This window comes from Spea bombifrons, chromosome 4, assembly GCF_027358695.1.
Source record: "Spea bombifrons isolate aSpeBom1 chromosome 4, aSpeBom1.2.pri, whole genome shotgun sequence".
Taxonomy (NCBI): domain Eukaryota; kingdom Metazoa; phylum Chordata; class Amphibia; order Anura; family Pelobatidae; genus Spea; species Spea bombifrons.
This window is the reverse complement of record NC_071090.1, coordinates 100996574-101008063: the sequence shown is the minus strand read 5'-3', so window position 1 is coordinate 101008063 and position 11490 is coordinate 100996574. Positions and strand designations below refer to the sequence as shown.

Below are 11490 nucleotides of genomic sequence, written 5' to 3'. Positions count from 1 at the left end.
GGATATAAGTCGGCCTCAAGTTTTACCTCAACAACGGTTCTGTCTGATGTTTGGGGTAATTTGCTATAATCGCTATTTTCCCATTAGCGCCGTACTTCAACTCTGTGTATACAGGGGACCCGGTTCCTGTCCTGGGCTCAAGGAGCAGCTTCTGAAGCCACCTTAGAAGTGCAACGAGATGCCTTTATAACAAACATATGGAATGGCGAGCAAGTAATGTACCGTATTTGCTTGAGTACGAGTTTCTTTTCCCCCAGAAAATCTGAAACCGCAGACCTTGCAAGGTCACCTGTTTAGAAATTACAGGGAAAAAAATGTTAACGTAAAACCGATGTAGCGTGGAAAAAATCCACACCCAGGAGAGGCATACACTGAGGTCAAGTATACGCTGCAGCCGTTTGTCTATAGATGAGTCTTGCCAACGAAAAACTTGGTCTGAAGAGAGACCACGTATTTAATACAGAAGGAGCTGGTGTTGAGGCACGTATGGCCAGGTATGTTGCACCATAAATGGGAACAGGTCATAATGGAAGAGTGTCCAAAAAGCAGGCGTTGGAGGTTGAGTGATTAGATAGAAGTGCTGAAATGTAGCACCCTAAAATCGACCCTGAACTGGCGTAAGGACATTGTTATCAGCACTCGAACCCAAGGGAAATGAGCTTTGTCACCTTTAGATTTGGCTCTAATGTATCCGTTTGGATTGTAGGAAGCACTGTGTCACCTGTTGGGAGCCCAAACATTCCTTAGGTTAATGTGGCCTTCATAATTCAACACAACTAGTACATAATAGGCTTAGAGACAACTTTTGAAGGTGAGGGCTACCAGAACCTCCAGTGTTCTTTTATAGTATCTCCAACAATTTTAAATTTGCCCCCTTTGTTGCTTAACCTGCTGATGAATTGCTTCTTCGTTTCCAAACAATCTTTGTCTTAATACTATTTAAATCCACTGTGTGCTGGCAGATCAGCTCCTGGACAAAAGCTACATATTGACTTATGTGCTATATTTACAGTCCAACTCAGGTGCTCTACACACACACCAATACTATCCTACTGACAATATAACCACTAGATGTTGCATCCCCATCGTTCCATGGATCAGGAATGGATACAATTGTTACCTTTTAGCATGAGTTGTGTGATGGTATGGCACTAGCCTGTGGCATGCTGTGGTTTCTGGTAGAAGCTGTGCTCTCACACACATCTTAATACAGAAAAACAAAGATGGGCCAACGTCAAGACAGAAGAGGAAAAAACCCCAAAGCACTAAATCATTCCCATAGAAACAAGAACTTTTATTCTGTAGAGCATGAAACAGATGGCAATACGTTTAGTCCATTAGAGTATCGAGCATTAGAGAATGCAAACATAGCTCGTTCAGGTTGTCCACTGATAATACTGCCTCTGTTGAAACAGTACCAAGGTAAGAGTCATGTCTCTCCGCCCCATGTGTCCAGATGATTGTAGCGCAAGGTTTGCACACTGGTAAGTTTAAGCGACTGGTGGTAGTGACCATCAGGTAGACAAAGTTGAAAGCAGGGATGAGGTGGGAGACCAGGAAAAGCTGGACCTGCAGAGAGACATGCAAGTTAAATATTGTATATATTAGGAGGTCTACGGAAACCTTAGGTTAGCGGTAAGAATAGGACTACAGAATACAACTGTAGTTGTAGCCATTATGGCTTTTAGTGTTTACAGGACTTTGACAGGTATGGAGGAAGGGGTGAGGGGGCATTTACCTTACACATCTTCATTTCTTAGCAGCTGGCTTCCTGCCTCTTCCAGCACCTTTGCCCTAAACAGAAACAAATAATTACACTGACTGCAAAACCTTTATGTCCCATTTGGACTGTGTTCAGAAGTTAGGTCAAAACCAGATTTAATGCATGGACGGACGGAATGAATGTACCTTTTTAGCTGGACTCTCTTCTTCAGAGCTCCTGGGACAATAGGGTGGGAAGAGAAGGGGGGAAAAAAACATTAGGAAATAGGGGTTGGCCTAAAATCTCATGCATTTGTGAACAAGGAAAGACACTTACTCTTCCTCTTTATCCATTTTCTTCTTCTAGGACAAAAAGACAACAGTTACCCAAAAGCTAAACCTGGGGCCAGCGTTGACTGGACCATTCCATGCAGCAAGCTCTACATACGGAGAAGGAATTTTGGTCAACTGGTACTTGTACCTTCGCCTGGGCTCCTTTCTTTGTGGCAGCCGGTCTTTTCACGGCTTTGGGAGGAGATTCCGGGTCTTCTTCCACTTCCTCCTCCTCGCCCTCTTCCTCTTCTTCTCCCTCTTCTTCTGCCCAAGAGTAATCTTCTTCCACTTTAAGTTAAAGGGAAATCCCATGGAAAAGGTTGAGTATTAAGTGACTTCCGATGCTTGTACACCACACTGAGCCAATTCTTTATGACTATGCTAATTTACACTTTAGTGCATAGACGTTCGTAGGCCACAGCGATTGGCTCAGTTTTATATCGCCCATTCGATTCTTTTCGAATATTCGAATATACAAATAGGCAGCTCTCTGCGATCACCATGTAAAACCTAGATTTGTTCCAACAATATTCTGGAAACCTCATTTTAAAGCAATAGTAAAAAATAAAGTTACGTGTCCACAGACAATGTACTTACATGCGATGTGTTGACCACTGATAAAAACTGGGCCAGACCCGGCTTTTAACCGGAACGTGATTGGGGGAGTAAGTTCCAGGCCAACCATAGTAGCCTGCGAAAAGAAGGACATTTATCCGTCGTGCCACCGGCCAGCGTAGCAATCCAGATTAATGGGACCGAGTACTTACCATGGGCAGAATAGAAGGTTTTAGGGTGGCAATCGGTACTGGTTTTGCATCAGCCCCCTCCTCCTCTGGCACTATCTCTACAATGTGAAATTCATCCTTGGCTTTTTCGCCTAGACAGACCTGGTGTATAAAAGCCCCATCATAAAATATAGATAAAACCTGGCATGAAAAGGATATGCAAGGATACCCCGCACATAGTCATAAGAGGTTTTTCCCAAGGTGTTCCTCGGTCTTAAGGAGAAGCTGTATGGAGAATGGAAGTTTTTCACCTTAAAAAAGATACAGTATCATAGGCGGTCATAAATGTGTTTTTTTGTTCCAATAAACCCCCTTTATCCGCAGACCCGGAGGCCGCAGTTTTTGTCGGTCATTTTGTGGGTGACTTTCCCGGCTCAAACACCACTGAGCCGATTCTTTATGGCAGTGCCAATGAAATCCACCCCTCCATAGACTTTCAATAGCCAGAGTGTCCGGTTGGGTAATTAAGACTAAGCAGTTCTATTGTTTTCCCAGAGACAGCATGAGAAGGAGTCAAGGTGTTTTGTCTGGGCTAAAATAACAGACCTAGAACACGTAAATGGCTATAACGCCTCCTTTAACCTAAATGAAATGTGGTGTGACTTCCCCTTTAACCCTTGTTAAAAGGAGCGGGTTTAAAAACAAAGAAAAAAAACAAGCCACTATTATCGGCCCCTCCACTAGCAGATTTCCCTTCCGTTTTCATTTTAAACTAATAGTTTCTTGCAGGACCTCATTCTCTATGACTCGACGTACAAACGAGGGACTAACCGTTCTCAGAGCCAGCTGGTGTTCACACTTGTCTTCGTCTGACACTTTAAACACAAATGTTTTATTCTGGTCACTCAGCTCACACCCTGTAGAATAAGGGCAGAGGTTACCCGGCCGGTACAGACTACACAGACCCCCCCCGCGCATGTTTTGTGGCAGCGCCCAGTATTATACACCTGGCAGGGAGGGCACCCATGATTGTGTAACGTCAGTGTTAGAAAGAGCTATGGTTTCCTCACAAGGTTCCACAGCCACAGATAAGGGGTAACCAAGACCACTGAGGCTCAAGCCACTGACCGCAGGGACATAACCAAATGAAGTTTGCCCCACAAACATTTCCACCCTACCATGAAATAACAGTTTTGTACATGAGCGACTCAAGTGGACACCAAAAGCTCAAGACAAGCAACGCCATATTTCCTTTTCAGAAATAAAAGCCTATAATCGCCCCTCTTACCCCATATAAGAGACACGGGTTTCTCAAGCTTGCTGGTGTTACTGACAGTAGAAGCCATGTTAACAGATCACACTCTGCATGAGACAAGAGAACAAAGGATAAGGAACAAGACCGATCGCATCTAATAACCCATCCACATTCACCGACCAGCGGGCCAGGTATACCCATTGTACAGCACTGCAGAATATGACAGCGCTATATAAAGCAAATACAATAATTAACATGCACTAGCATTAAGACATCTACCCAGATCAAGCTCATTAACCGACCATTAAATATCTAACGCTCTCAAACCAAAGCAATGAGGGCAGAGACTAAAACACCTATTTTCTGGATAACATATTATATATGTCACATATTATATATCATCACACTATTAACACAGACCCTCTCTCACAGGGCCGCTGACTACACACCACCCAAGCTGTCAGATCACAGGAGAAGGAGGCAGGTGAAGGCTGCTTTATAAAGGTGAAGAACCACATGAGGCTGATTAGCGTTTAACGTAAAGGTGTGTGGCCGTCCCCGCGGGCCGAATCAAGCTGTTTGGGAAGCCTTTAACCTCTAAGTTACCCCATATTCTTATTTAATTTCTGATCTGTACCATGTATTTCTAATAACCCAGGTAAAAGAACATAAGGTCACCTAACCTATAGGGAAGATTCACAGGCTACACACTGATCCCTGGTGCGGAGAGGTATAGGATTATATATTGATTAGCCCCAAAAATATGCCGGGGGTTAACCTATGCTACGATATAAATCGTGTGTCCTCCTGTCCCGGTTTAAAGGAGTGAAGCATAAAAATCTGCGCACGTTCACTAAACATGTCACTCGAATTATTTGTCGATAAGTATAATTGGAGATAATTGGTTTAAAAGTCCATCCCATGGAAGCTGAGACTGGCGGCAGCCTGTGGCAAAACCAGCATTATCTAATTCATTTCTTCGCTTCTCTGCACCCAATATTACAAAGGCTGCCTGAACCAATCAATAACAATAGTTGAGAGATGGTGTACTGGGGAGGAATAATCCCATGAAAGATCCTGAGAAAAGAAAGTTAAGATAGCTGCCCTATGGTATGCAAACTACGTATTTATATATATATATATTTATATATATATATATATATATACTAAGGATTTATATGTATAATAATATATATAATATTCTTACACAGGTGTATCCACTTTAAGGATGGGACCCAGCGGTGCCCTTATGTAAAGCAAAGGCACAACTTAATAGCCAATGCGTTTTGTGCTTGGGTTCTTAATATTTTAATTAATTAGGAGATTTTTCTGCTGGTACGGCAACAAAGCAGCTTAATATATCCATGCCCTTTGGGCCATTCAGGGTTTCCCATCATTCATTTGGGTGATATTACTGTATTTGCTTGATTATAAGACAAGGTTTTGTTCAGAGCAAATGCTCTGGAAAATAACCATCATCTTATATTCGAAGTCATCTTCTAATCAGACCTCAAATAGATGTCTGACTACAAGACTACGATCCAGATCCCCCGCAGCGCTGCAGGGACTTGGATCCTCCTCTCCAACAGCCGGTGGGCGTCTGCAACCTCCAATTCTGCCAGGGCTTCTATGACGGAGCACCAGCATGACCTTCCGGTGCTCATTCATAGAAGCTCCGGGGGAGTGGCAAATAGGGGGTTAAAATGTATATCAGGGAGACAGAGTGGTATGGGGGGGGTATAAGGCAAATCTGGGGACAGATGTGCATAACTGGGGGCAGGTTGGCAAGTAAATGGAGATGAAAAACAAAGAATGCATTTTCTCAATCATAGTTTTTATTAAATATGAAAAAATAGTTTTATTTACAAGTAAACCTTTTTTTCTCATAAGGTCGCCATAATAAGAGCTAGCAGCGGTTAAAGTGGTCTTATCACCATAGCAACCACGCTTAATGTTACTGTCCTACCCCAAAAGCCCTAAAGAATATTTTTTATAATTTCGGGTGCTATTGGAACTAGAAGCTCTCCGAAGATTTGAAGCCATAAGACTCTTAGCTATGTGTTTCGGGTCAGACAAGTAATGCTGCGACCTTATTAATTCTCCTAACACATTATATTCCACCTGCAACAACCTGGTTTCCATGGTAACTGTCTCTCGGCCTTTACGTAGAACCATATCATTCATTGGCTACATGACTCACGACTCCACCCATCAACCAGAGGGAAACGTTACCCAGAATCCCAATGGGCGGGACAGTAAAGATGGCGGAGCAGGATTCATTGGCTCAAGAAGTCATAGGATTTTCATAGGTGGGAGGTCAGATGTCAAAGGTGAACACAATGGCGGCGCCTGGTGAAGCGATGGGAGGCCTGGGGTCCCTGGTAAGTGGGCATAAAGCGTGGGTGGCATTGAATGCTTAATATGGTTATGGACATTTTCGGGCGTTTGCCATGTTTTCCTGTATTTACCCCTCTGACGGGGTGACCGGGCGGGGTTAATGCACCGCGGGCTCCGTTTGCCATGTGGCAGGGTGTTCAGGAAGGTGTGCTGCTGGTATTACTCTGTGTGTATGAATGCCCATAAAACACGTGGCTTACTTGTTTTACTTCATTTTGGGGTAAATACAGATTTTCTTATGTTATTAAATATTAAATTGTTTACTTTTCTTGCTTTAACCAATTTATTTAGGGTCTTGCTTTATTATTTATGCCCTTCAGTGAGTTTGTCCAAAGATCGCAGTAGGATAAAAATGTCATACTTTCATTTAAAACATCAATAAATTGCCCGTAAACACTCCCGGGTAATATACTGCTTTCATGTAATTTATTTCCAGTATCTAAGGGGTTACTTCGAATATTCTGCTTCTAAAATACCAGCAGCGAGGAAACAAAGCTAAAAAATACAGAAATTATAGAATATTCCATATCTCAGTCCGTGACCTTTCTGTTCCAGGGGGCCGCCGAAGCTCTATCCGTGGCTCAAGCGTTGTCCTTACCGGCGGAGGCTTACGGAAATGATGTAAGTACAACCGTTTGCAACTTTTAAGAATTGGGTGTTGTGGATAAATAGTAACGCTGTTGGAAAGTTTGAAAATGGTACTCGGTTGCTATGGCAACAAGACCACAGTGAGCCGTCATAACGCTATGGTACGCAATAAGGCGATAACTAAGCAGCGGGGCTGTGGAATATGATGGTGTTCTATAAATCCATAATAAAAATAACCTGTATTTATTTATATATATATATATATATATATACATATATCGCATATGCTTAATTATATTTCAGATGACTGCTAATTAAAGCACTTCATTATTTTAAATGATTAGGTTAAAGCCTAGACATCTTCTCTGACATGTATATGACTATTATGTAGATATCATGAATATAGGAACCTAAAAATATACATTGTTTGTAAAATTGCAAACCAGTAAGTCGAGAGAAAGTGGTAATTCAGTATTTTGGCCGTAGTGGTATTATAGGAAATATAAAAATAAAAAAACTCCAATGCAAAAATTCTTTATTTTTTTTTATAGCCCAATGTGGAGATGATTTGGGCAATGAAGGCCTATCAACACGCAGAGGTATATTTTAATGTAAGTATGTCTAAGAGGTGAGATCTGTTAACCCCTCTACTCCTCCTAAATAAATAATAAAAAAATATGTATATATATAAATATGTGTGATAACTGAACTCCACTGACGTCCCTCCTCCATTAGCTGATCTCCTCGGTGGATCCCCGTATCCTAAAGCTGACCAAGACGGATGACCTGATTTACAAAACGTTTAGAGAAGACTTTCCAGACCTTCGTATCGACAAGATAGACGCGGAGGAGCTGAAGTCTGCAGAAGCCAAAGAGGTGAGGCCGCTGAAAGCCTCCTTGGTCCCGTACATCTTTAATGTATACATCTCCTCCTTACATAGACCCCCATTGTATGATGGCGTTTTTACAGCTATGCTGGGAAATCCCCCTAAACCGAAATACTATTTATTATCGCCGTTGCTCCCGGTTGTCTAATTTAGCGTTTTGTTTCTATGACTTGTATCTGTAACGCGCTGCCGCGTTGTTTTCTGTCTCGAAGAGATGGCGACCCTTTTGCATGAAGTTTGAGAAGCTGGTAGAGGACTTTAACTACGGGACCTTGTTGAGACTGGACAGCAGCTGCGACTATACAGAGGAGAACACCATCTTCTGTGAGTGATACACCCGGCCAGATGTTTGCATGAGAAACACGTCGCTAAACGGCGGTCAGGGTATAATTTCGGTCTCCTTAGCCATTGGGGGGTGGTGGGAAAGGGAGCGCATGGAGCCCAATTATTAGAAGAAGAGAGACGAGTATATAAATATATACTTAGATCCTTCCAAGCACTGAGGGGTTGGGGCTTAAAAAACATAATTTCAGTAACACTTTAGTTAAAGGTTATAGGAAATACCATTTTTCAGCCCCTGCAATAAAGCCCGGTGGGCGAATCCATACGGTGTAACATATTGGTTGGATCCATCCCTGTCCGTGTGGGATGGTTCACACGTGTGTGGGATGGTTCACACGTGTGTGGGATGGTTCACACGTGTGTGGGATGGTTCACACGTGTGTGGTGTGCGGCTTGGATATTTTCTATATCCATTCATTAAAGTTTTACTGAAATGATGTTATAAGTGTTAAGAGAAACATTTTTTTTACCATGAAGTGGCAGTCGATTACCATAACGTTTCCCTTTATACTGGTTGAGATGTCGTCTATTCAGTGATAATGGTACGGTTTAGGCATGCAGGGTCTCATTAGGCAGCGAGGGTTTAAGGTCCGTTGTAATTGCTGCTGCGGGGCATGGATCTGTTTATTTCAGAACGCTCGTTTTTCGCGATTTTGTATTTTCTGCAGTGCCCCCCCCCCGAATCACAGCCTTGCGTTGCGGTGGAATTAGGGCTGGTGTTTTAGGCTCTGCTGGTTATTGCTTACTGTGGGAAGTGTAATAAGGCCTTGTTGTTTTATTTTATAGCGACCCGAATCCAGTTTTTTGCTATTGAAATCGCACGGAACCGGGAAGGATGTAACGATAAAGTCTTTCAGCGCAGAGCCGCAGAGGGCAAATAATGAAAGTGGAAGCCGGATAACCCAACGGATGGAGACAAACGGGGTCATGCAGGGTGGCAGCTTAAAAAACGCTTGGGAACGGTGATGGCTTCCTGCTAACGGCGAATCCGCGGTGGTGTCCCCCTCATCTCCTTCTATGCCTCACTTACAAGCTTTTAACAATTTGCAGCCGCGATGGCGGCAGAATCACAAAGCCGCTTATGGACTTATTCAGAGAGCCCTCTAAAGTATTTGTTTTCAATAAAACACGCCTTTAGTGGTAGGGCCGCCTCGTCATGTATGTAAACCGTCACTGTAATCCCAAACTGGGAAAGGGTTTCCACCGTATAGAAGGCGGAGGCGCCAACTTTTCCACTTACTTTATGTGTGTGTTAATGTTTCCTCTACGTGCTGGTGGAGGGTGGTCCTCTTTGGGGCTGGAGGGTATACCGTACGTATTATGGGACGGTCTCGGTGTATTCAGGCCTGATGGACTTTATTCAAAACAAATAGATGGAGATTCCCCCAAGGTGTTTTTGTGCCGGCTGCAACCGGAAGGTCGGGGGTAATCCTGTAAGGGGTTAGCGTAATGATCGGTGGGTAACAGCGTGGTCGTTCTTCGCCCTTGTGACGCGGCCGGCTGCTGGGCTGGGTTTATGAGCACGCAAACTACCAAATACACTTGCTTCTGAAATTTTTAGGCAGGAAAACACCGATTACTGCCACACGTATTTAAAAAGCACAGCCTCTGTGTCCCCTCTCACCTTACTGCAGAAATATCTACCTGCAGGGTAATTGTGACCATTACACCATCCAGACAGGGGCTAACTTATAGCGCAATAATAAACTAAAATCAAACGCCGTACATCTGGGCCGTCTACCATTTACAACAGAGACCGGCTTCTCCAGTGATGCAGATGGCAAGTCCACGTCCCTGAGCCTGTGATAAACTCTCAGCGATGCAGTTCATTACATCAGGAAGTTTTCAAATGGATTAAATCAATCATCTTACTATAGGAACTGGGCCTTATACACAACCAGCTCAACCTACATCCCTCAGCTAACAAAAAAATACACACATGCTGCACTAACACCATACGCTTAACACACTATATATACCTACACACACTATCTCCTTCCTCTCCCTTGCACGCCTAACCAAAGGCTCACCTGACACTTGATACCATACAGTAACCTGCCAACTACTTACATTAATGCTAACACTACATACATACATTCATACACACACTCAATTCCTCCTTCAATTATTCTTGCAGCTCACACACCACTCTCTCACATTTTTATGTATATATGTGTTAGACCCCTCGGAACTCTTTCATGGAGCTGTTGGGGAATACGTATTGGTACGCATGCAACCCAAGGCGCTTGGGGGCAGTGTAAGAGGGCAAATGCAAAGGGGCGATTCTGATAAACCGCTTCATTCATCTTTAAAGGGAAAACACAAAACATAACTTAAAGTGATATAAATATGGTGACCGGAGCACCCCTATAGATATGCTTTATCCAGGGCCATCCAAGCCATTCTTGGAGAAGAAACTCACTTGGTTTGACCCTTCGTAATGTCAAGCGAAGTTGGTGAGATGAAACTGCAGCTCCCCTGTTAATTCCCTCCTCATTAAGTAAACCCCTAGTGTGCTCACAGTGCATTGTGGGACGACATCCCAGGGTTCCAGATGCACCCAAAATAATGTATTAAAACAAAAAAAAACAAAGACTTATAAAAACACTAGTAATTTAGCACAATGTTGAGCGCATAAGATTTGCTCCACACAAACATTCTATCTTCCATATATAAAATCATCTTGATCTGGGGATAACAGTCGTCACTTTAAAGTATAATGCTCTCCAAACGGTCTTCTTAGCTGCCAGTCCCTTTACCTTATTCTTGGTACGTCGAGGACGTCTGCAAGCGGGATAGAAAACCAAACATTCTTAGGTTTCGGTATTAAATTTGTTGTTCTGCAGTGTCTGATACTTTTTGTCGAAGGAGAAGAGACTGGGTTAAGCTCTCCGGCATCACCGACATGAGGGCTCTCCCGAAAACCTCGGGTTAGTAAATTGCCTGCAGTGCTCAGCCACCTTTTGTAACAGGGCTGCAGTCCCAGCACTATTAAACTAAAGAGGTCCCAGCCCGGAATGGCCTTCACGCTGGGGATTTGGGTAAGAGGTATCTTCATAGCAGGGGCCTAGTTTAGTAACATAAGTGAGGAAGCGAACCAACCACAGAACCAAGATTGGAATGATCTTCAGAAGTCCTAACTCGGCTTATCTCTATAAACTCCCCCCGATCTCCCTATCGGAGTTAAGAGTTTCAAACCAAATCTGAGCTTGTCCCGTTATCATGTACCCCCCCCAATAAAAAGAGGAAGAGGGCAGCGTCC

The 11490-nt window shown here is 43.3% G+C and overlaps 2 protein-coding genes across 2 annotated transcripts; one reads left to right on the top strand and one right to left on the bottom strand.

Moving 5' to 3' along the window:
• Positions 1-1321: 1321 nt before the first annotated feature.
• Positions 1322-4105, bottom strand: NPM2 (nucleophosmin/nucleoplasmin 2). The gene is made up of 9 exons (XM_053465533.1): positions 4048-4105; positions 3591-3676; positions 2802-2921; positions 2632-2725; positions 2183-2322; positions 2039-2064; positions 1909-1939; positions 1739-1794; positions 1322-1569 (listed from the first exon to the last, which is right to left on the bottom strand). The coding sequence occupies exons 1-8, from the start codon at positions 4103-4105 to the stop codon at positions 1750-1752; spliced, it is 600 nt and encodes a 199-aa protein (XP_053321508.1). The 3' UTR covers positions 1322-1569; positions 1739-1749.
• A 2166-nt stretch (positions 4106-6271) lies between these two features.
• Positions 6272-9376, top strand: PBDC1 (polysaccharide biosynthesis domain containing 1). The gene is made up of 6 exons (XM_053465534.1): positions 6272-6395; positions 6967-7032; positions 7551-7610; positions 7735-7875; positions 8099-8210; positions 9015-9376. Exons 1-6 carry the CDS (start codon positions 6336-6338, stop codon positions 9107-9109), a joined length of 534 nt encoding a protein of 177 aa, XP_053321509.1. The 5' UTR covers positions 6272-6335; the 3' UTR covers positions 9110-9376.
• Positions 9377-11490: the final 2114 nt, after the last annotated feature.

Bases quoted from the DNA above. Each gene is read 5' to 3' on its own strand.
- NPM2 (XM_053465533.1), bottom strand. From the start codon at position 4,105: ATGGCTTCTACTGTCAGTAACACCAGCAAGCTTGAGAAACCCGTGTCT. The intron at 2,922-3,590 runs GTTAGTCCCTCG...TTTATACACCAG, and splicing joins ACCAGCTGGCTCTGAGAACG to GTCTGTCTAGGCGAAAAAGC. The intron at 2,726-2,801 runs GTAAGTACTCGG...TTCTTTTCGCAG, and splicing joins AACCTTCTATTCTGCCCATG to GCTACTATGGTTGGCCTGGA.
- PBDC1 (XM_053465534.1), top strand. From the start codon at position 6,336: ATGTCAAAGGTGAACACAATGGCGGCGCCTGGTGAAGCGATGGGAGGC. The intron at 6,396-6,966 runs GTAAGTGGGCAT...TTTCTGTTCCAG, and splicing joins TGGGAGGCCTGGGGTCCCTG to GGGGCCGCCGAAGCTCTATC. The intron at 7,876-8,098 runs GTGAGGCCGCTG...TCTGTCTCGAAG, and splicing joins AGTCTGCAGAAGCCAAAGAG to AGATGGCGACCCTTTTGCAT.